Source organism: Neomonachus schauinslandi, chromosome 3 (assembly GCF_002201575.2).
Source record: "Neomonachus schauinslandi chromosome 3, ASM220157v2, whole genome shotgun sequence".
NCBI lineage: Eukaryota > Metazoa > Chordata > Mammalia > Carnivora > Phocidae > Neomonachus > Neomonachus schauinslandi.
Genome location: NC_058405.1, coordinates 183,106,761 through 183,131,525, shown reverse-complemented (window position 1 = coordinate 183,131,525; position 24,765 = coordinate 183,106,761). Strand labels below are relative to the sequence as shown.

Below are 24,765 nucleotides of genomic sequence, written 5' to 3'. Positions count from 1 at the left end.
AGTGTATTAGTTTCCTAGGGCTGCTGTAACAAAGTACGCAAACTCGGTGGTAAGTGTATATTTATTATAAGGAATCAGCTCATGAATTAAGGGAGGCTGAGAAGTCCCAAGATACCAGTTTGCAAGCTAGAGGCCCAGGGGAGCTGATGGTGTAGTTCCAGTCTGAGTCTGAAGGTCTGAGAACCAGGAAAGCCAATGGTGTAAGTTCTAGTCGGAAAGCAGGCAGGCTCAAGACCCAAGAAGAGCTGATGTTTGGGCTAGAGTCCAAAGACCAGGAAAAGATCAATGTCCTAGCTTGAGACAGTCAGACAGGAGGAATTCTCTCTTACCTGAGGGAGGGTCCATCTTTTTGTTCTATTAAAGTCTCCAACTGACTGGTCAAGGCCCACGCACATTGGAGGGGATGATCTGCTTTACTCGTCTACTGGGTTTAAATGTTAACTACATCTGGAAACACCCTCACAGAAACACACAGAATGATGTTTGACCAAATATCTGGGCACCTCACAGCCCAGTCAAGTTGACACATAAACTTAACAGCCACAAGTGGCTTAAAACCATAATTTGTTCCCTCACCGTTTTGGAGGCTAGAAGCCTGAAATCTAAGTGTCAGCAAGCTTTGTTCTTTTTGGTGGTTCTGAGGGAGAATCTATTCCATGCTTCTTCCTTCCCTAGCTTCTGGTGGTTGCTGGCAATCCTTGGCATTTCTTGGCTTATAGATGTATCACTCCAAGCACTGCCTCTGTTGTCACATGGCCTATTCTCCTGTGTATCTGTGTCTGAATTCCCCTCTTAGAAGGACACCAGTCATTGGGTTAGGACCCACCCTAATCCAGTGTAACCTTACTTTTTCCTACTTACATCTGCAAACACCCTATTTCCAAATTAGATCATATCCACAGGTTCCAGAGGTGATGACTTCAAACATCTTTTTGGGGGCAGGGGAGGACACAATTTAGCCCATAACAGGAAGCAAGACCCGCAGCTGAGAATGAGGATGGGGAAGAGAAGGTGTAAAATAGTCAAGTGAGACTGTGTGAGAGTAAATAATTAACGAAGTACAGAGAGGATGCTGAGCAGCCTGATGTGTCTGCTTGGGGTTTATGGTCATGAACTTCATATGAGACCAGCCGGCTTGGTCTGGTGGGTTTTTCCAGCCATATGCACCTCTGTGCATGCAGCCTTGATTTGAGCAGACGGTTGGTTTTGCCAGGGCTGGTTTTCCAAAGGAGTTTGATGAGGTGGGCATTATAGGTGAACGAAAGGAAGTTGTTATGAGGATTGACCTTAGATATGGATCTGGGTAAGGAAGGCTGAGGATAGGAGAGGGGTGGGTCATGGGAAACAGGTGGTGGTTGAATGGGTTGAGGTCCCTGTCTGGTTGAAGATGGTGGGAGTCCCAGGTATTAATAGGAGTGAGCTGAGAATATAAGAGATTGTACCCAGAGACTTGGATGTTTAAGATAGAGCCGTGGACAGTGGCCTCTGAGAAGCAAAGATTTTAAATAAATTTCCTAAAACCACTCCGCTGTTGTTCTAGGGATCCTCTTGTGTTACTTCTGACTATGGCATTCAATTTCCTTGCCCTAGGCAAATTCAGAAGGTTATTAATTTTCATAACAAAGAAGTAATCTCTTCACACCAGTGGTGCCTGCTCTATTTCTTGTCTTCATCACTTAAGTGAGAGACATCTCTGGTAATGTTTACAAAGAGAAAATAAAGCAGAATTTCATTTCTGAGCTGTTTGAATGTAGTTCAATGGTTCATGACTTATAAATGTAGAAGTAAGTTGCTAAGGATATTATAATTATGAATTGGAATGCTTTGATTATCAGTGGAGATGCTTTCCTTGTAAGAATATTTGGGGATAAAGCATCAGTGGGACTTCTTGTTATCTTTTATTATTTATAATGTGGTAGAGGATCTGATTCCCAAGGATACTTACTGATGGATAGTTTGATCTTGTCAGTCTCTTCTGCCAAATTCTCATGGACTTCTCCTGGCCTGCAGAATACAGTGTTGTTTTTTCTGACCTGACCTCTATCTGTATTTTCCAGCATCATCTTCTGTGTTCATCTTTTTGTACCACATATTTCGGCCAAACTAGACTACCTGCTGGTTCCCAAATACCTTCCCAAGAAGGTTTGCTTCTTTCTACTGGGTTATGCCTCTTCTTGTTCTTGGCCTTGTCCTATTAACATCCAGTTCTCTCATGGGACCTTCAGGCCCTGATCAGAGGCTTCCTTGTGTATCAGGCTTCCCTTTCGTCTCGTGACTCTCAAATGTTAGCGTGAATCAGAATCACCTGGAGGGCCTACAAGAAGGCAGATGACCCAGTCCCATCCCCAGAGTTTCTGATTCAACAGATCTGGGGGTGGGAGAGCCTGAGAACCTGCACTTCCAATGAGTTCCCAGGTGACGTGGATGCTGCAAGTCTGGAGGCCACACTTCGAGAACTAGTGCTAAAAGTTGAAATCTTTTCGCTTACATTGACATTTTGGAGACTCTCCCCCGCCCTCGCCCCCCAGAACTTCATTCTGTCACACGGCAGGCATAATATTAGCGCTAGTTATTAATCATTAATTCTTTATCTCATGCCTTTTCTATGCATACAGATTATGTACATTGGATGGATTACTCATTTCCAATCAATGACAGTATTTGCAACACTCGATATTTTATTGAACGTAATTTAATCTCAGATGAGTCAAGGGGCACCTCTGTTCTATGCATTGCCTAAGGTGTATTATTCTAAATGTCAATCACAATTTCATGGTACTAGATAAAATTAGGTCATTTGAACTTTTCACAAACGTTGATAAAGCAGAGATTTAAAAAACAAGGAGAGACTTCAGATTTGGAACACGTCTACAAAGTGCATATAGATGGAATTATTGGCATTTATTAGAACTACAGGAGATTTATCCAGTCCTTTGGACCTGGCACTAGTGTTTGGTACAGATTTGGGCTTGTGCTGGGTGTGTGTGTGGGTGGGGGCAGGCGTGTCTTGTGAGGGGCTCTGTCGAGAAGAAGAGGGATGAGTCCAGACAGATGGAGCTGGTTCTGAGCAGAGGTCCTTTTGGTCAAGAAGGGTCCAGCCTCTTTTGTGCCTTTGAGCAGCTCCTTCCACGGCTAAGTCCAGGACAAACAAATGACCTACACACAGCTGCCTTTGCTTAAATCAGCTCAGCAGACTGTGTTCTCATGCAGCCAGATAAAATCTGGCATTTGCTTTTTATCTAGTGACCTTTGCTTTTAGGAGAGATTTTTTTTTTTTAATCTGGGAATCTTGCATGATTGGGTTTTATACTAATGTTGCATTAAAGGGAAAATACAATTTCCAATAGGTTGGTAATGAGAATGGTTCATTTTTTTAAAAAAGGGATGCCATCACCTGTGTATAAATGCTGTCAAAATTTAAGGGTGTTTTTTACTTAACACTTCCTTTTGCGTTGTTTGTCTCCCCCAGCTTCTCTCTCTTTGGTGTTTCCTATTCATCACCCCATTTTAACAGTTTGGCTTCCTAGCTCTGAATGAGAAGCATTTTCTTTGTGGGACATAAGAGTAGCAGCTTGAGGAGTGCAGACTCGTGCTAATGTCTTAGAAGAGATGGAAGTGAATTAGCTCCATTTCTGAAGGGCCAGTGGGGGCTGACAGGAGCCATGAGGGTCCCCCATCTGTAGCCTGGTTTTCATGGACCAGCCAGTCTCTGGCCAGTTCCCCTCCCTTTCTCCTGGGTTTGTGGGAAACCCAGGATTTGCAAACCTTCCCTGAGTGGATAGGGTGGGGCACCCGCCTTAGGCTAGGGAGAGGCGGCCTTGAGTTCAGGGGCAGCAAGAGTTGCTAAAGGTCCTGGGACCAAGGTGGATGAATTTTCACCCTCTCCTTCCAAACACGTGCAAACCAGAGGAAAGAGTGTGCAAATGAGCCAGCAGTTAAAGGGATTATGTGCAATTTCTTTAGACAGAGTTTTCACTTCTGACCTTTACAGAGGGGGCCTAGCGTGGGGGGGGGGGGGGAGTGTCTTAGTCTCTATAAAGTCAAGTTGAGGCCCACCCTGAGCTGGTGTGACTCTTTACATGGTCTGTGCATGTGCCTGCCATCTCGGCCTTTCCCAACTCCAGCCTAGTGCACAGACGTGGCCTCTCTTTCACATCTTTTTTTGATTCCCTCAGAGCATCAGAAGATCCTTCCCTCTCAATGTTTAGATATGTATCATCTCAAGCACATAGTGTGGCTCTATATATTTGAAGTGGAACTGGTAAAAATTAATTTCAGTTTGGGCAAGTCACAATGCCTTTGTAAATAATAAAATACATTTAATTGAATATAATTAATAAATATACACAATAAATGAACAGAATGTTTTTATCATGGCCAATTATAGATAATGAACCATGCAGCTTAGGGCTTGAGTAGCTGAGAAAGATGGTTATACAATAAAAATTAAGGATAATATAGAACAACAGCAATGAAAAAAATCATTACCTACATTTTTTTTCTTTAAGAAAACTGATAGAAGAAAATAAACCAAAACCTTTAATAACCACTATTGAATCAAGATACCTTGAGATCATCAGCTGATGGGTTTGGGGTACCAAGGACTAATGACTGCCAGACTCAAGAGGTGGCCCATCATGCTCAGCCATGGACTGGCTTCCCCTCTGTGATGTTGTGGTTCTGCTGTGGTCACTGTCCTGAGGAGGAAGAACCCCCCGGGGGGGGGGGGGGGGTTTGGATCACAGCGTAGATAGATTCACGATCACCTCAAGTAGGAGAAGTTCTATCTCTTTCCTTTAGCTTCTGATAATATAAAAGCATAGTAGTGGAGGGATTTGATAAAGAGAATTAGCTACATACTTTGATTCAGTGGATATGCAGTTTAAGAAAGAGGGAGAAGTAGAAACCCAGCCCTGGTCTCTGACTTTGACCTCTGCATTGATGCTGGGGCTGAGATGAGCCTGCTGGAGAGAGGAGACAGTTCCTGGGGAGGGGCCCTGGAGAAGACAAGTAGCCCAGTTTTGGGCATTTTGACTTGGGCATTTTAGTATCTTTTCACGTGAATCCTTTCCTTATCAGAAGTCAAAAATAGCAGTCTTTGGAATTCACCCATCAATGAATAGGTCACTAGTGGAAATAGGTCACTTGGTGTTTCAGAGCATTGAAAAGAATAAATGTTGAAATATAGTATAGTAAGGAAGGATTAAGAGAGTGAGGAAAGCAGAAAATAAAAACACAACACAACAAAACAAAAACTGAAGGAGGAAAAGAACAATCCTAGTGTTGAATGTCATTAACTGTGGAGCAATGATCTGCTTTATGCTAAGGGCTGACGTCCGCAGCTTTAGCCCGTGTCAGGACCCCTGATGTTAGCCGCTCTGCCTGTTTGACCCAGTTAGTCCTCATGCTGTCCTGTGAAGCACAGGCACTCTGTCTGCATCCCAGGTGAGCAAACTCCAGCTTGGGGAGGTTAAGCGAACTCCCAAATTCATGCATCTTCCCTTTTACATGATAGGGTTGAAAAAACATCAATGGCAACCGATGGCACAGAAGATGACGTCCATCAAGCACCGTTGAACTTCGGCATGGCTGATCTGTTACAGGAAAAGACCTTGTATTATTAAGTATCATTAGCACTCTCCGTGTCGACTCGAGTTTTTGAAACTTGCTGGGATACAGGCTTTTGAGATTCGGGGCCTAGTTACCTAATAGAAACAACATATAGCACAAGCTCTGTTGGGGATGCATGCTGAATCCAGGAACTAAAAATCATATGCCCCCCCGGGCAAAGTCTGCTGGCTGTGTGACTGTCAGTTGAGGCAAGGCAGGGAAGCTCTGAGCCAAATGGAACCAATTAACGTACACTTGGACGTGGACCTGAGGTTGTTTACCAAGCCCACTTGCTGGTGGAGAGTCAAGTTTCTTTATCCTTCTTGTTTGTAATTTAATTTGCTAATTGTCTTTAAGAAAAAAAGGGTTGTGGGAACTTTGGCTGAAACTGCAAAAATTCAGATTTTATGAGCATGTTGAATGCAACGAAGGAAATATAAAGTTGTTCTAAATTTACACGCGAAATATGCACCTGTTTTGAATTTGTAGCTTTGAAAGATGTCACTTTTTGGAATAAGCACAGGGAGCCTGGGTTGTACTTGAGGCCGATAATAGGAGGCGGCAGGCATGGGGATAGTGAAATCCATCTTCAGCAATCGCAGAATTCCCCTTCCCCCTCCAAAAGTCCAGTTTGGCATCAGTAGAAGATTCTACGGGAGAAATTGCACCTAGCTCCCCAAACTTACCTTTGTGGCAGCAGATATAGCAAAGTCCATCTGGATCTGTTTCCTGAGAGAGGAAATGAATGAAATGTGTGTCACATGTATCATGCAGTTGTAATACCATGATTATTCATGTTCATGCTGTAAAAATATCTTTTCAAGTAACTCTGAACCATAATATGAGTGGCTTATGTTTAGGTCGATAATTGACTGAAGGTGGTGAGTGGAGGCAATGATAAGAAATGGTCTTACTAGGGCCCTTGTGTGGTTCAGTCAGTTAAGCATCTGCCTTCAGTTCAGGTCATGATCCCAGGGTCCTGGGATTGAGTCCCACATCGGGTTCCCTGCTCAGCAGGGAGCCTGCTTCTCCCTCTGCCTGCCGCTCGCCCTGCTTGTGCTCTCTCTCGATCTCTGTCTCTGACAAATAAATAAAATCTTAAAAAAAAAAGAGAAAGAAATGGTCTTACTTGTTTTAAATCAAAAGAAAATTTGTTTAAGACCAGTGGTCCTCAGAGAGGGATGGGCGTGGCATGGGCGTGGGATTATATTAGAATCACTTACTTACTCCCCTCCCTTGTCCTTCAGTATATTATCCTGCAGGATGGGAGTGGGAACAGTTTGCCTGCCATGTGCATTTGAAAATACTTTTCACTTGATTCTGTCCTAAACTACTCTTTTAGGGCTGGCTTTTTTTTTTTTTTTTTTTTTTTTTTTTTAGTATTTCAAAATATTAAGTGTCTCCTTGCTGTTGGGAAATATAGTAATGTTGTTGTTCACAGAGACCCTAATAGTTTTTACTGACAACCAAATTGACTGATAAACCAGAACAGCTTGAAATAATAAAAAGTTACATTTGACAAGGAAAGTATGGCCTGGGACCATAATGAATCACCATGAATGAATCAATAATGAATCACTCACTCAAGAGCTCTTTGTTTATCCATTGTTTGCTTGCATTTCTTATTATGCAACACAGTGAGCAGTGAAGAAAGCCTGGCTAAGACTGTGGTGGGTTGAATTTGTAAAGGCTTTGCTGTGAGATTTTGGTAGCTTTAAATAGTGTCTATAAGCAGGGTGTTCTGGTTACTGCTGTGTAACAAATCACCTCGAACGTTAGCTGTATAAAACAGTAGCAGTCACCTGTTTTGCTAACAAATCTGCAATTTGGATAGGACTCTGGTGCAGGGCGGGGGGGTCAGCTGAAGTAGTTCATGGGGATAAAGAGGCACTTCAAGATGGCTTATTTGTATGGCGGGCAAGCTGGTGCTGGGTGTCAGCTGGGAGCTGAGGAGGGTTGTCCTGGTCTCCATAAGCACCTCTCCTTGGGGCTATTTGAGCTTCCTCACAGCGTAGCGGCTGGATTCCGGGGTTCACTGCTGCAAGAACAGCAACTGGAAGCTGCCAACCTCCTAAAAATTGACTAGTGGGGACATAGACCCCTCCTCTTGAGGTGAGGGGTGTCAAAGAATTTGCAGCCATCTTCAGTCTACCACAGACCAAATTAGACCACTTATCTTTGCCTCTGCATCTTTTGACATCTCTCAGGGTCCTTCTTTACCTGTACTGTCTCCTCACATCCACGATGTTTTTTTATGTATTTTCAGAGGGGGGCAAAAATTGGTTTTTGAAGGGGGGAGGATCTTGGATATTACAGTGGGACTATCTATACCACAGAACATAAACATATACAATACATCTGTGCTATTTAAAATTTCATGGGGGTGAGGGAGGCAATTAGGAAAAAAAAAAGTCTAAGAAGCCTCCTTAGGGGACAGATAATGTAAAAAACTTTGAGAAACACTGCTTTACTTCTAGCCCAGATGTGTTATCTTCTCCTCCATAAAGCCTATCCCAATCCAATCCCAGCAAAGTTAATTGTTCCCTTTTTGTACACTTATAGACATTTTATTTATAAGTCTGCTGTGTGTTTAAGCTGGTTGTATGATGCCATTTTCTCTCTTACTTGACCGAGAGCTTCCTAGATCCATAGTATCATGTACCTACAGTCTGCCTATAATCCATATTTAGTGAGTTGAGTTCAAATGGACGAAGGGGAATTAGGTTTTATCTTGATTTGGGTTCTTCCAGAAATAAGACCCTGAGGTAAGGATTTAAGTGCCAAGTAGCCTTTTGGAAAGTGAAGGAAAGACTGGTGGGGTGCAGGGAAGTGGGACAGGGAAGGAGAGGAAGCCCATGAAGGGAATGCGATCAAGCCAGCTACCATGTGTGACCAGTGCTCAGTCCTGTGGGGGAAATTCTCAGAAATGTCAAAAGCCAAAACCAAAACTAAACCCAAACAAAAAAGCATCACAGCTCCAAGTTAGACCATTTATAGGGCTGGGGAGCTGGGGTATTTATACTCTCACTCTCCGCCATTCATTGATTGAGGACTCCCAGGGTTGTTCATGGGCTGCACTTGGCTTCTGGGGCTTTGGAAAAAGCCCCAGGCAGAGAGAAGCAGGCACTGGTGGTGGAAGTCCGAAGTGGGAAAGCCTGCGGGCTGAGGGCAGAGCACCAACAGTTATAAGCTGGAGGCTTCCTTAGCACTGAAGCACTAAACTAATCAGAGGAAAAGTGATGAAAGGTTTTTGTTTGAAGTGGGGAACTCCGACTTTCTCATTGTCAGTTTCCCTGGTTGAAGTTCAGCCCCATGAAGACAGGAAACATGCCTGTCTTCTTCAATACTATGTACTCAGCAGAGTCCCTGACTCCGTAAAGAAGAGGATTAATGAATAAATGGCTGAATAAACCAGCACTAGGATTTAAGAGGTATGTTCTTTATTGTGTCCCAATTCAAAGGAGGTCAGAGCAGGTAAGACACAAGCTGGTAATGAAAGCTGACAAGTGTCAGGTGCAATTTGCCTTCAAGAACTCTTAGAAAACAGACTAGCTACAAGGTAGATCTGTTCCTGGGGTGGCCTGGGCTGCTTATTGAACCACTGGTATTTTGTGACTGAGCAGTTGAGGGTCAGATTCAGCTCCACTGAACTCGGAGAGGCTCAGGCCAGGTCCCACCCACTTACTTGGGTGTCTTTTCCTGAGGAATTTAACATCTTGGGTTCAGGTACAGTGAAAACAAATAATCTTGACTGGCCAGTGAAATAGCTGTGCTTGGATGAGCTTGTGATCTTGGAGAATCTACATGGTGTGTATCTTCCCTTTCTGTCATGGGCTGAATGGTGTGCCCCTCCCCCTCCCCCCCCAAAAAAAGATATGTTGAAGTCCTGAGCCTCAGTCCCTCAGAATGTGACCTTACTTAGAAATAGGGTGTTTGCAGAGGTAACCAAGTTAAAATGAGGTCCTTAGTGTGGGACCTAATCTAATACGGTGTCCTTAGAAATTTGGACTTGGAAGCAGACACACGCAGAAGGAAGATGATGTGAAGACAGAGACAAGGTATCCATGTGCATCTACAAGGGATGTATCTACAAGCCAAGGAATGCCGAGGATGCCAGCAGGACGAGAAGCTAGAGAAGGCAAGGAAGGACTTTACCCAAGAGCTGTCAAAGAGCGTGTGGCCCTGCTGAAGTCTTGATTTTGGACTTCTAGCCTCCAGAACTATTAGACAATAAATTTCTGTTGTTTCAAGCCACCAGTTTTTGGTACTTTGTTATGGCAGCCCTAGGAAAGTAGTACTCTTTCTTTTCTTCTTCTTTTCTCTTTTTTTGACAAAGACTTTTCCAAATGGTTGTCCCCTTCCTCTCTTTCTTCTTCCTCGTTGCTTGCCTTCTTATGTATGGTGCACTGATTAATAGTTGACATTTGCTTGTGGGGTCCACATTCCATCCCTAAGCCATTTGGAGGACAAAGGCTTTTCTTCAGATGTTTGGACCTTTTGGCGGTACCTCAAAAGGGGATCATTTTCCTCATTGAAGTCTATACCAGGATTGGATGGGAATGAGCCTTTCCTGCTGTTGGAGTGTGGTGGGACGGGCCTAGGAGATGGCCTATCTCTTTTACATGTTGCTTCTTATGGGGCTGCAGGTACAGATCCCTTCCTTTCCAAGGAAACTTAATGGATTTGCCTGATTTCAGGGGACCCACGTGAGGCCATTAGTCATGGTTCTTGTAGCTGAGATTTGCTGGCTTCCTGCCAGGGAGGTGGGATGTTTGTCTGGTTGTGGACCTGGACCAGAGCTCATTGACAAGGTGATTTTCAGAGAGGAGTAGTCTGGCTGAGGGTAGCGGGAGGTAGTATGGAATCAAGGAATGGAAGGGAATCAGCTGAGACGTGAACAGTGTGACTCAGGCATGTGTTTAGTTTGAAGGCATGGTTTTTTAATTCCAATAATGTTTTTCTTCACTGAATTATTTGTTTCTGCATTAAGCATTTATCTAGTAGCTCCTCTGTGTCAAGTGCTTAGCTAGGGACAAGGGATACAAAGAGACAGTAGGGAAGCAGTACATTCACGTGTGACAGGTGGCATGAAAATCCTGATTATTGTCCACGGCCCGGTTCAGGCAGAAAGGTTAGTTTTACCTGGACTGGCAGGTAGGGAGCTTCAGGAAAGCCTTTATAGATGTGATCATAACTGAGAGGAATGCCACCAGAATATAAGAGCTGTCTTCCTTGATATGGACAACTTTTTACTCTTTTTTAAAAAAAAACCTCTTCTGCCGGTATCATGTATAGTAAATGAATTCTCCGTCCTCTGTGGATGACTACAGCCTAGTGCTCTCCACTGAGCCCTGATCAAAAGCAAACTCTGGCTTGCCCAGTCTCTGGCATGGTACCTTCCAGACCATCTGAAGCCTGGGGACAAAATTATTTTTAGTTTCTTTCCAACCTGCCAAGATAATGTTCAGTCGTGTATCCACCAAAATATAGTCCTGCAGAGGAATTTTGCCTACTGAAAATGAAGTGAAAATGAAACCAAATGAGCGTGGATGGAAATATATGTGTGTTCATAACATGTATGTGCTATGTCCTCATGAGCAGAGGATTCACTGACACCATAAAGCAGGCATTTCCAAATGGAACATAAAGGTGTCCCTGAGGCTGTACTCGGGGACTGAATGAAGCCCCTTGGGGAAATAGGAGAAGCAGCCTTTGGAATCTCAAACTCATAACATTTGGTTTGGTTTCCAAATCTTACCTTGTTTTGTCTGACTTCAGTATTTTAAAAGCGTGTTTATGCTGTTTTGCTTTTATTCTCTGCTCTGTGCCCTCATTTATTGCTTTGGAGGAAGACAAATACTTGGGGTGTTTCTTGCTGTGCACTTGCTTTGGTCTGGGTTTTAAAGGCTGCCTTGGGTTTCACTCATGCGAATGTGTGCATCAAAGAAGGACGTGCTTAGGCGTCCACCTGATCTGGGCCTCAGCCACTAGATAATTGCAAATAGCTGACATTAACATTTACAGAAAATTAGTAGCAGTTGGCTTTTGGCACGATAGAAAATATAAATTAGCAAAAGGAAAGAGAGCAAAGGGAAAAAGGAAAAAATTACGTGCAGTTCAACAACCTGGAAGCGGTACTGTTCCTGCTTTTGTATATGTGCTTCCAGAGGCTTTTTTTGTTTTTTGTTTTTGTTTTTTTTAAGATTTTATTTATTTATTTAATTGACAGAGAGAGAGTGAGAGAGACACACAGCGAGAGAGGGAACACAAGCAGGGGGAGTGGGAGAGGGAGAAGCAGGCTTACCGCTGAGCAGAGAACACGATGCGGGGCTCGATCCCAGGACCCCGGGATCATGACCTGAGCCGAAGGCAGTCGCTTAACCAACTGAGCCACGCAGGCGCCCCAGTGTTTTTTGTTTTTTTTTAGAGAGAAAGAGAGAGCCCACGCATGCACGTGAGCAGATGGGGGAGGGGCAGGGGGAAAGAGAATCTCAAGCAGACTCCAAGGTCAGTGCAGAGCCCGACATGGGGCTTGATCCCATGACCCTGAGATCATGACCCGAGCAGAAATCAAGAGTTGGACATTTAACTGGCTGAGCCACCCAGGCGCCACTATGCTTCCAGATATTTTAAAGTGGTTGTCTAAATTTAAATGGCAGAAAATAGGAAGGGAGAGAATAAAGATGATTTGTGTGTGTATGTGTGTGTATGTGTGTGTGTGTGTGTGTGTGTGTGTGTGTGTACATGTACCAGTTACTCCTCCAGGTAGTTAATATACATTGTCGGGGTAAATACTGCAGGATATGTTAAAGACTCAGGGCCTTGACATCGGAGTGCCTTAGAGTGAATCTGCCCTGCTTTATTCAGAATGTTATTGGAAGGTAAAAGAGATAATCCTTGTCAAGTGCCTTTGGCACTTGATGAGAGGTGTGGACCCATCTCTCTCTCTCTCTCTCACATGCACACACATTTATATCAATTACTGGTCCTATTGTAGGATGAGTCAGATATTTAGACTCATAACTGAACCTAGGATTTTCTGATTCTAAAACCTTTCATTTCATCCTATGCCTTATATTATTGATTACAAAATGAAGTCTATTATGCACTTTTATTTATTTTTAAAAATTTTATTTATTTATTTGAGAGAGAGGGAGAGAGCAAGCGAGAGAGCATGAGCAGGGGTGCAGCAGGGGCAGAGGGAGAGAGACAAGCAGACTCCCCACTGAGCAGGGAGCCCGATGCAGGGCTTGATCCCAGGACCCAGGGATCATGACCTGAGTCAAAGGCAGATGCTTAACCGACTGAGCCATCCAGGTGCCCCTTTTATGCAGTTTTAAAAGATGATGCAGCAGCACCCTTATCAGCTCTAGATGGGTGCAGAAGTGATCTGGGTTAGCATGCTGGTCTGGGACTGAACCAGTCCAGTCGTTACAGGGCTGGGCTTCTGGGCTTGTCTGTAGCTCAGGGGGATGTTGGACAAGTGACTTCACTTTTCTAGGCTTCAGTTTTTCATCTGTGAAATGAGGGAGTTGGTCTAGGTCATCTGGAAGGTTGCTCCTGTTCTTAATATTCTGCATTTCTGGGTCGTAATTCCTCCTACAGAGAGTTTCAGGATTCATGTGCCCACATTTGTTTGTGAGCGAGCATAAGGCCAAAATAGAAGAGGAGGTGTCTGAGAAGGGAGGGAGGAAGCTGACCACAACCAGATAGTAGTCAGCATCCATGGACACATAAATATCTGAGCTGGAAAGAAACAGGGTTGGGGTAAAAGGACCTTTGGAACTTAAGGATAATGCTAATATGTATTTCATAACATTTTATGTGTATCTCTCCAAATACAAAGCATTCTTCAGTGCACTTAGTTTTGGTTGATTAAAAATATAAATTTGACTCTGGCTTCTGCCTACAATGAAGACAGTAAGAAGAACATCACTCTCCATCCTATTAATGGGAAAAAGCCAGCTAATTTACAAAATCAAACCTTCTCTTGAACCCATCAAAGAGCCGGGGTCAGAGTACATCCAATTGGCCTGATATATATACAAAACAAGGCCTCCAAAAAGAAAAAGACACCACATGAATTATGGCTCACTTATAGTGGGGAATGGTGGAGGATGGCCTGCAAGGCAAGAGGGTAAGAAAAATTCAGCTAACATTCTTAACTAATTTTTAAAGGTCAGTTGTTGGCTAGTACTGGCATGAAGAGCCCATGGTTCCTCTTGACCCAAGGGGAATTCCCATTAACTCATAGGCCTTTCTTAACAGAGCACCACTGGGATTCAGGAGATCTACTGACAGACAGACTGGAGGCCAGAGCAAGCCTCCTTTGATGGTCCAGGCCTGGAGGAGGGGTGTGGCTGCCATGGTCAAGGCCATGCACCCCGACTCTTCTAAGGAACACAAGACTGCTCATGTGGGAAAGGGTGAAACATCCTGTGCTCTGAAGGCTTAGGTGAAGACCCATTGTAACATGTGGAGAGGAAAAGAAAAAAGTCCTCTGCATCCGGAGGAAAGGCAGGGAACCACCCTGGATCCAGACAAATAGAGGTCTCTGAGCAGTGGGGACAAAGATGAGGTCACTGAGAAAGCCTGACTTCCAAGACCATAGGACACAGGACCTTCGTAAGGCTGAAGTGGAACAAGAGGGAAGAACCCTTCCTTGCCCTCCCCCCAACACACTCTCAGGCTAGAAAGCACCTAGTATCAAGCAACTGCAGCTAACCTATGGGGGCAGGGGAAGCATGGGGAGGGAGACGCTGTGAGTCCCAGGTCCGCAAGATGGAGGAGGAACGTAGAGACACACCTCCTAGCGAAGTAGACCCCACCCTAAAGACAAGGTCAATCTAGAGGAATCCAAATCTGTGGTGCAGCAATAAAACCCAAGCCAGACCAGTTCCAGACGACATTGACTTGGTGCACCACACTGATGCCCGAGCAGAAAGGATGTGGTCAATTTCAGGTTTAAGTGCTATTTTCCTCAGTCTCTACTGCACACGATGTCCAGAATCCAATAGGAAAATAGGAGAGGCACAAAGAGCCAGGAGGAAAATGATCCATAGGGAGGAGACAAAGCCATGAACAGAACCAGGTCCAGAGATGACTCCGATAGGGAATTTAAAATAACTGATAAATATTTAAAGGCTCCAGTGAAAAAAGTGGAGAATAAGCATGAACATATGGGGAATTTCAGCAAAGAAAGAATCACACAAAAGTGCTAAGGAAAACAAGAATAAGAAGGAAAACAACAACAGAGTGAACAGAGATGAAGACCTTTAATGAGCTCATCAGTAGACTCAGCAGATGCAAAGGAAGAGTGAGTGAACTTGCAGATAGGCTATTGTACTGATTATTGATTTTCTGTGTTTTACTTTATTGATTGATTTTCTCCTCCAATCTTTATTATTGGTTTCTTCTACTCACTTTGGGTTTCATTTACTCTGTTTATTACCCCCCCCCCTTTTTTTAAAGTTGAAGCTGAGTTTATTGAAGAGAGAACTTTCTTCCTTTCTAATACTGGCATCTTGTGCTATAATATTCCCCTTACATACATTTTAGTGGCATCTCAGAATTTTTGATGTGTGATGTTTTCATTTGCATTCAGTTCAGAGTACTTTCCGCCTTGTCTTTTGATTTATTCTTTGATTTAGGGGTTATTTTGAACTGTGCTAGTTTCCACGTATTTGAAAATTTTACAGAGATCTTTCTGTTGATTTTCTTTTGTACAATTTGAATCCTAAATTTACTGAGGTGTTTTTTATTTTATTAAAAAAAAATTTTTATGGTCCAGAATTTGATCTGTTTTGGTGAAGTGTATTCTGTACCCTTGAAATCTGTTGTTTTTGGGTGGAATGGTCTATGAATGTCAATTATGTCAGGTTGGTTGGTGGTGTTATTCAAACTTGAGAGTTCCTTGCAGCTTTTCTGTCTATGTATTCTATCCATTTTGGAGAGACTGGGATTGAAATCTCCAACCATATTTGTAGTTTATGTCTATTTATCCCTTGTGGCCTATATTTTGAGTGAATTTCTTGTAGGCAACATAGAATTGGGGCTCCTTCTTCAAATCTCACTAAATCTGCCTTCTTTTTTTTAACTAGGGGTATCAATTTTATAGATTTTAAATCTATCACTTTATGATTTATTTTCTCTTTGTCTCATCTGGGTTTTTATTGTTGTTACCTTTTCCCTCTCCTTCTGCCTTCCTTTTTTATGATTCTGTTCTATCTTTTCTATTAGTGCATGGAGCTCTTTGCTTTGTTATTTTAGTCATTGCTTTACAGTTTATAGCATACACCTTTATTTATTTATTTATTTTAAAGATTTTATTTATTTATTTGACAGAGAGAGAGAGCACAAGCAGGGGGAGCGGCAGAGAGAGAGGGAGAAGCAGGTTCTCCGCTGAGCAGGGAGCCCCACACGGGGCTCAATCCCAGGGCCCTGGGATCATGACCTGAGCCGAAGGCAGACGCTTAACCCACTGAGCCACCCAGGCGCCCCTAGCATACACCTTTAACTTACTGCCTTCAGATGATTAGTACACCATGTCACGTGTACCGTCAGATGCTTACAATACCGTACTTGGGCTTCACCTTTTCTGACCTTTGTACTCCTGTGTGTGTTTGCTGAAATCCTCCTCCTCCCCAGTGAGCTCTTCGTGAGCCTTGGGGGCTTTCTGCAGGCTCTGTGGGCATTGAATTATTTTTGTGCCTCTCCCACATAATCTCTTGAGGGAATCTGTGATGTTCAAAAGAAATGCTTCCATAATTAAAACTGCATGAATAAATATGGGTGTGTGAACATGAGTATTTTCAGTTAGTTTAATAATAGAGATCATTTTAACAGATATAGACAACCTTTTAAATTTAGGAGTGTCTGGAGGGAGGCCTTTAAAAAATTAAGTTGGAACTTTTTTCAATAAGGCAGTTACTAGGACACTTTGCAGCAAGAAGGGAAATGCCAGGGTGCTGTAGGTCTTTCTTTTCTTGAAATACCAGATCAACATAAACTGCATTAAAAAAAATTAATCCTCGAAGTGAAAGAGTGTGATTTTGAATATGCTTGCTGGCTTTGGGGGTAGATTTTCCAACCCTGTTTTTCTTTTTAAAAAGGACAAAAATGAAAAACAAAATCTTTTGCATTAAAACTTAATTACATGAAAATTGAATGTAAGTACAATTTTCTTTTATTCATTTATGTGATTACTCTTAATCATGTAACAAATCATTTGCTGTTTCTTTAACAGGAAAGTATTTTTTCTTGCTTTTATGTTATTTTTGTTTTGCTTTGTTTTGTAAAAATGCCAGAATAAATATTTAAAAACAGAAATCCAAGAATTTACATTAAAAATGAAAAGTGAGGTCTTCTGGAAAATCACAGTGGAGTTTCTTTTCTCATGATTGGGGGTTGAATCTACCTTTTTAAAAATAAATGGTATAAAACGTAAGGAAACCACAACAAAGTTTAATTAATTCTTACATACCCTCCAAGTAATAAAACGAAGTGTGGTTATGAACAGAACGTGAAAGCCTTACTGAGTTTTGCATGCTGGTACAAATTAACATTTGTTTGGGGTACTGAAGTTTTCCACTTATTTGGTTCACCCACTTGTTCCTTGTGATTCTCTTCAGGAGAACATTTGCAATATTTCTGAAGCTTGATTAGGGCCTTACTGAATCAGTAATTTGCAAGTTAAAACTGACCATTTTAGCCAGCCTTCACAATGCAAGGATGAACCAGGGATTAAAACCTTAATGCCTTTTCTTTAATTTGAGTGAGGATAGTGTTCCAGTTATCTTAGAAAAAGAGGAAGCAGGATTTGCCTTCAAAAGATGCTTTATATTTTGGATACAGAGTCAATACAAAGGTGAGATACACCGGATTTGAATTGGTAAAATATGTAAATCCTTGCCTGCTAAACTGTCAGAGATTAATGTCTGAATAGGAGTAGGAAGCGCCAACTGTAAAATTATACAGGGCATGGCGATTACCCCATCCGCATAATGGGGCTTGATTTAGAGGCTCTATTTTAGGATTGCACGTAAAGCACCCAATGCAGAAAGCCGAGCTTTGTTTAATTTGTCCGGGGCAGTGCCCTAATTTTCTACAATACTATTCACTTCCCTCCTTTAAGAATGAATAACACATTTTCTTTATGGAACTCTGTGCGTCTTTCATTTGGGAGCAATCGTTTTTCCAAGCTCCTCTATTAGATTCCTCTTTTGTTGCCTTTTTATAATGCTCCTGGATTATGGTAAATTGCATTGTCTTTGTTGCACTTAGTCTGCCCACACAAAGAACAAGCAATACCCTTTTTGACGTGGCATAACGTAGCACTTTACACTTGACAGAAGGGAGAGCTAAGACCTGGGAAGTTCTGATAGACCTGGTTGTCACACCTCTGTCTTTGCTACCCAGCAAGAGAGCTTGCCACCTGAATTGGTGTCATTGTGGGTGTGCTCTTTGGCTATCTCTTGAGACTTGGAATTCATCTCATGTAGGCAGGAGCTCAGAGGACTTTATTGTAGATGTGAATAACCTGGGGACTGTAATACCTCCTTTTGATTATTATTGGTGTTTTACCATTAAGGCTCAGCCTATTCAGGTAACAAAGTGCAAGATTCACTATCTTTTTCTTTTCTTTTCTTTTTTTTAATATAATGGTTCTTTTGGCTTCTGCAGTTTAACATTTATGAAGTCCTTTTAAAATTTTGTTAGTGGTGCCATTTTATTGTCTCAGGTGATTTTTCTTTTCATTGAAAAGTAATTTGTGTTGGCGAGACTCTTAGTTGCAGGGATCAGACACTTAACCCAAACTCGCTGAAGCATCACAGAGAACGTATTGGCTCATATTCTCTGTAAGTCTATGGATGGATCTGAGTCAGATGTGGCTGGATCCCGGGCTCAGCAATGTCAAGTCTGTGACCCTCCGTATCCTGGCCCTCTTTGTCTCTGTGCCATCTCGTTTTCAGAATGACCTTGGCGGGTGAGCAGGTCAGCAGCTGCTTTGTACTCACATCACCCTGGCCTGGCAACTCTGTAGTTCAGGCTTCTGGAAGAGTCTGTTCAGCCAATCTTGAGTTTCCTCCGAACCAATGCCTTTAGCCAGGTATACGCAGTACTTGGGTGGTCAGCCTGTGTCCCATATTCTTTCCCAGGGTCAGGGGACAGGGACAACCCCACTCCACAGAGCAGCTAGATAACAGGGGAGACATTTCCTCAAAGGGGGCACAGGAGTGTTCTTATCACAAACAGTGAAAACTATCACACTTCTACCACTCGAAGATTTACAGGAGCAGCTCAGAGTTACATAAAAATGTTAATTTTCTATAAAAAGATGTATTATTGTAGACTCAATGACTCGTGAGATAATTCACAGTGTATTTCCCTCTTTACCCTCATCCTTTCATTATGGGCAAAAAGGACAAAGCCATTAAAGAAAAAAACTCATTTTTAAAATTTTTTTAAAGATTGTATTTATTTGACACACAGAGAGAGAGCACAAGTAGACAGAGTGCCTGGCAGAGGGAGAAGCAGGTTCCCCGCTGAGCAGGGAGCCCATGGGACTCGATCCCAGGACCCTGAGATCATGACCCGAGCTGAAGGCAGATGCTTAACCGACTGAGCCACCCAGGTGCCCAAAACCGATTTTTTTTTTAAAGGAATCATTTCTCAATTTCACATTCAGATACTGCCTTAGTGTCTCTGTTCAGCTAGTCTGATGAACTCACACGATTTGCAGTTGTCATTTGATTCCCCAGTCTCCAGCTACTGTGAGAACCCCTTTCAGGCACAGGCTCACATTTGGTTTCTGTTCCAGCTGCGCCTGCCACAGTGTCTGGCTGAGCACAGGTGTTGGGGGAGGGTGCACGGTGGGGGCCGGGGAGCTAACATGGGCCACTCGCCTGCCGGCGGGGAGATGCCAAGGCTCTGAAGAGTTAGGTAGCTCAGGTTACACAGCCCGTGTTGAAGTTGGCATTTGAACTCCATGATCCTCCCGTCCCCAATTTTGGGTTTTAAAAATGTTTGTTGATTTCTTTTACTTGGCTCTCTGGCTGCTTGTGTGTGCCAGTCTGCAGCTTCCCGTCTCTCTCCGTGCTCAGCGACTAGACCAATAGCCATGATGTTTGGTCCCACAGTGGGGGCCGGAGGACAGTCTCCGAGCTCCTGGGCATTGTGGTGGTCCAGCCTTCAGGAGAATAGAGTCGCCTCTGGGGCCATCTTTAGGAACGTACTGTGTGGCAGAAGTCAGGCTGAGTTGAGCCGTGTACTTCTCATAGAACTCCAGCAAAATGGCAGATGGGGGACAGTGTCCCCACTTGCTCGTTACCTCCTCTTCTGAGCCACTCTCCCCTTTACCTTCTTCATCGTATGGCCTCAGTTGCTGTCCCGCAGGGGCAGCCAACTTTGCCTCTCACTCTTAGGTGTCTGTGGTGCTCCTTTCAGACACCTTTGCAACCCCCAATGTTGGACGAGAATCAATTAAGAACAAAGAAGCTTCCAGGTTAATATGAAAATGTGCCTTTTTGTTTTTAAAAAATACAAATCAGTACTCCCTGGGAAATATTAGGGTAAATCTCTCCCATTTGAAGAAATTCCAGGTGTGGCAACTTTGTATCCTAGAAGGTGGCAGTATTGGTCAGGGTTAGGTCAGAGAGACAGAACTATTAGGAGATATGCCGCAAGGTTTATTCAAGGAACTGGTTTATGCAGGTGTCGATGCGGGCGAGGCAAGTCTGAGATCCTTGGGGCAGGCTATCAGGAAGGGTGGGCTGGAACTCTCGGCACAGACTGAAGCTGCCGTCCAAAGGCAGAAGTTCTTTCTCCTAAGGGAAGCCTAACCTCACCTGTTAAGGTCTTTCAATGGATTGAATCAAGTCCACCCAGGTTATCTAGGATGTGTCTGCAATTCAGATGATTACGGACTTTAATCATACCTACAAAATACCTTCACAGCAACACCTGGATTAGTGTTTGGTTGAGTAACAGTGTAGTAACCTAGGCAAGTTGGCACATAAAATGGACCATCAGCGTGGCCAGCTGAGAGTTCTAGTAGATTCTGTGTGGACCTGTGCAACTGTTTTAGGCCCTTGGGGTCCTTCATTGAATAAAACAGTTTCTGCTCTTATGGCAGATGACAGAAAATAAGATAAACAAAATACATGATTTTGTAGTGGTGATAGAAGTTATGAGAATAACAAAGCAGAGGAAGGGAATAGACGGTGATGAGTATATATGTGTGCAGAGCTGGCTACATAATTTGTGAGGCCCAGGGCAAAGTGAAAATGCAGTATCCTCTACTCAAAAAGTTGAAAAAAGTGCCACCGAAGGTATTGAAACATAAAACCTTTTTCCTTTCTTTCCTGAATCTCTCTCTGTGATAGTCATGGTGGATTTTTTTTTGTTTGTTTTTTTTTTTTTTGTTTTTTCTGTTCGGCTGGTTGGTTGCTTTTGCCGTGTCATGTGTGGAAGTAAAGTTCAAAATTTAGATTATAACACGAACCTGCCATTCATCATTATGTTGTGCGGTGCCCACTTTAAATACAAACACGTAGGGGTGGAATCATTGAAATCACACGAGCTGCATTTCCTAGTTCATGGGTGCATCTGAACGTTGTGCTTACCAAAACAGTGGAGACATCCTACAAAACCAGCTCACCTGTTTTTCCTTCATCTCTAATACATGCACATTCTCCCGACACCTTACCTTTGGTCTGCTGATTCGCGAGGAGGGACAGACGAGAGTAGGAGGAGCTGTGGCTGCCCTGTCCCTTTCCTTCTCTGTTGTCATTTTTCAGTGTACATGGTTGCCTACTACAGGAAAGTCATACAAATAAAGGGGATTTGCTAGAGTTCCTTGATCACTCATGTTTGTTAGAATACAAGTGACTTTCTGCATTTGAAGCAAGTTCTACTTCTAAAGCATGGCCCCTTGGGGCTGCCAGCCCTCTGATTATTAAGCCATAGGCTTAACATGCTTACCTTGTGCCCCCTTTGCATTTCGTCGAATTCCTAGGCATCGGGCTGCACGTACTGTGTGTATTTCCTCTACTCACGCATGTACACTACCGTCTCATTGGACTTAGCTTATGAAACGCAAGCTCAGAGATAAAGTTATGCGGGATTTCAAGATTGTGACATTAACCCAAGAGCATTAAAGTAAGCGTGGAGCTCTCCTGAGCATGGGACCCTGTTGTCACCGCACAGGTTGCAGGCCCATGAAGCCATCTGTGCGTGTCTGTGTGTATGTGCACATGCACATGCTATTTTAGATAATGTTGATAAAGGAGGACTGTCTCATAAGATGACATTTGATCAAGGTCCTCAAGAAGGTCAGGAAGCCAGATATGCAGATACTAGGACAGGAGTAGCATGTTCAGAGGTTCCAAGGCACATGAGTCTTTGCCTTATTCTCAGAAGTATAAAGAGGCCGCGGGTGGCTGGATCCAAGTGAGAGGGTGAGGGGTGGGAGATGAGTTTGGAGAAGCCGAGGTCCCTGAATTGTGCATGGGCTCCAAGGTCAGGGAAAGGACTTGGAATTTTTCTATGAGAAGAAGGGAAGGCTTGGGAGAGTCTTAGCAGAGGGTGACATACCATGAGTCGATTTTAGAAGGCTCCCTCTGGCTGTGCTGTGGTAATACTCCACATTGGGGCAAAGGTTGGAAGTGGTCAGACCAGCTGCTATGGTAGACCAAAGATGGGGCCTGGACTGGGTGTATACATAGCAGTGATTAAATGTAGCTGGATTCTGGGTATATTTTAAAACCGGTGTCATCGGGAGCTGCATGTAGAATAGATATTTACCTAGAGTCCAGCAGATGAAATGGTCTATTGAGAAGTAGTGAATTTCCTAAAGTTCCACAGCCAATGCATGGCAGAACTGGGGAAGACAGAGAGCAGGAGTCTTGTGTTCTTTTTCACTGGGTCTTCTCCTTTTCCATTAACTCTAGATTGCTCCTTCAAATAGCTCTGTTAAACATTCTCTCTTGAACATCTTCCCTTATTTGGCTGAAATGGGCATGGTTGAATTGCTAGGATTCTATCTCTATATATCACTTTGAAAGAACTTCTCAGAGCAAGGACCTAGGTGATTCTCCCACCATCCCATGTTCCCGTGGTCTCTGCGTGGGGGTTGGCCGTCTCCTATGGTGTCACATTAGTGCTGTCCTGACAGTTTTTTCCCTGCATTTTATGAAGTATCTCTTAACATCCCCTAGTAAAACAGAGTTCATAAAACAAAGATTTTGCTCCTGAGTTTGATGTGCAGTTGCATCACGTACAATGCCCAAAACTTTAACTGTAGTTGGCTTGCATATTTATTTATTTATCTTGCTTCTCAGCACTTTCAGACCATGCTGAAGTCCAAGTTGAATGTCCTCACACTGAAAAAGGAGCCCCTCCCGGCAGTCATCTTCCATGAGCCCGAGGCCATCGAGCTGTGCACCACCATGCCCCTGATGAAGACAAGGACTCACAGTGGCTGCAAGGTATGTAGATGTGGCCAGCAGGGGCCCTCTTGGTGGGACAAACCAAAGGACGCATAGCCTTAGGGCACTTGTTTCCCAGTGGTGACTTTTGAAAGGAATGAAAATGTAACCCGACTAATGAGCTCCATTGAGTGATGGTTGGATGAATCCATATCTTGCTGTATTTTTATTTATTTATTTATCTTTTTTAAAATTAACATATAATGTATTATTAGTTTCAGGGTACAGGTCTGTGATTCAACAGTTTTACACAATTCACAGCGCTCACCATAGTACACACCCTCCCCAGTGTCCATCACCCAGCCACCCCATCCCTCCTGCCCCCCTCCCCTCCAGCAACCCTCAGTTTGTTTCCTGAGATTAAGAGTGTCTTATGGTTTGTCTCCCTCTCTGGCCCCATCTTGTTTTATTTTTTCTTCTCTTCCCCTATGATCCTCTGCCTTGTTTCTCAAATTCCACATATCAGTGAGATCACATGAACTTGTCTTTCTCTGATTGACTTATTTCACTTAGCGTAATATCCTCTGGTTCCATCATCGTTGCAAATGGCAAGATTTCATTTTTTTGATGGCTGCATAATATTTCATATATATATATATACACCACATCTTCTTTATCCATTCTTCTGTCGATGGACATCTGGGCTCTTTTCATAGTTTGACTATTGTGGACATTGCTGCTATAAACACTGGGGTGCACATACCCCTTTGGATCACTACATTTGTATCTTTGGGGTAAATACCTAGTAATGCAATTGCTGGGTCATAGGGTAGCTCCATTTTCAACTTTTTGAGGAACCTCCATGCTGTTTTCCAGAGTGGATGTACCAGCTTGTATTCCCACTAACAGTATAGGAGCGTCCCCCTTTCTCCGTATCCTCATGGAACATCTGTTGTTGTTCAGAAACATCTGTCGTTTCCTGACTTGTTAATTTTAGCCATTCTGATTGGTGTGAGGTGGTATCTCATTGAGGTTTTGATTTGTATTTCCCTGATGCTGAGTGATGTTGAGCATTTTTTCACGTGTCTCTTGGCCATTTGGATGTCTTCTTTGGAAAAATGTCTGTTCATGTTTTCTGCCCATTTCTTGATTGGATTATTTGTTCTTTGGGTGTTGGGTAGGAGATCTTGCTGTATTTTTAGCAATCGGGACTGCTCTCTATCGTTTCCAGGTATACATTAAAGACATGAGTTCTAGTATGTATGAATAAAATAGTCTTCTCACTGTATTTGCTGTAGCCATGTGGAACTCTGGGGCTTCCCAAGAAAAATTCTGTCTTTAGTGGTATTTCCTCCCTTTGTATTTGCACTCTGAATAAAACACATCTTAAAGAATAAAAAACAAGTTTCTCAACAGTGTATTCTCCTTTAGGGGTTATTTTGCATTTTTGTTTGGCTTCAGCTCTCAGAATTGATACTAATATTCATGCCTCAGAATCCATTAAAAAACATTTTTTTTCATTTATGTAAACTGTAGTGCTGACATTAAAAAACCCTAGAAGTGAAATGTATAATTTTGGTAAGCTTTTGGGTTCTTTCTCCCATGATATTCTTTTTTGCATGAATTGATGAATATAGCGATCAGTTCAGAGGTAACAAAGAAAATATGTTTATGCATATTTTGTCATCAGCAATTTGTTTTGAGGAGTAAAAAATTAAATGGGTAGAAA

The 24,765-nt window shown here is 43.0% G+C and overlaps 1 protein-coding gene across 1 annotated transcript in view; it reads left to right on the top strand.

Moving 5' to 3' along the window:
- PID1 (phosphotyrosine interaction domain containing 1) overlaps positions 1 to 24,765 on the top strand; it is a 222,584-nt gene that overhangs the window by 77,236 nt on the left and 120,583 nt on the right. The window contains exon 2 of the mRNA XM_021682967.2: positions 22,950 to 23,096. Coding sequence (XP_021538642.1) covers positions 22,950 to 23,096 — 147 coding nt within the window. The remainder of the gene's footprint in view (positions 1 to 22,949; positions 23,097 to 24,765) is intronic.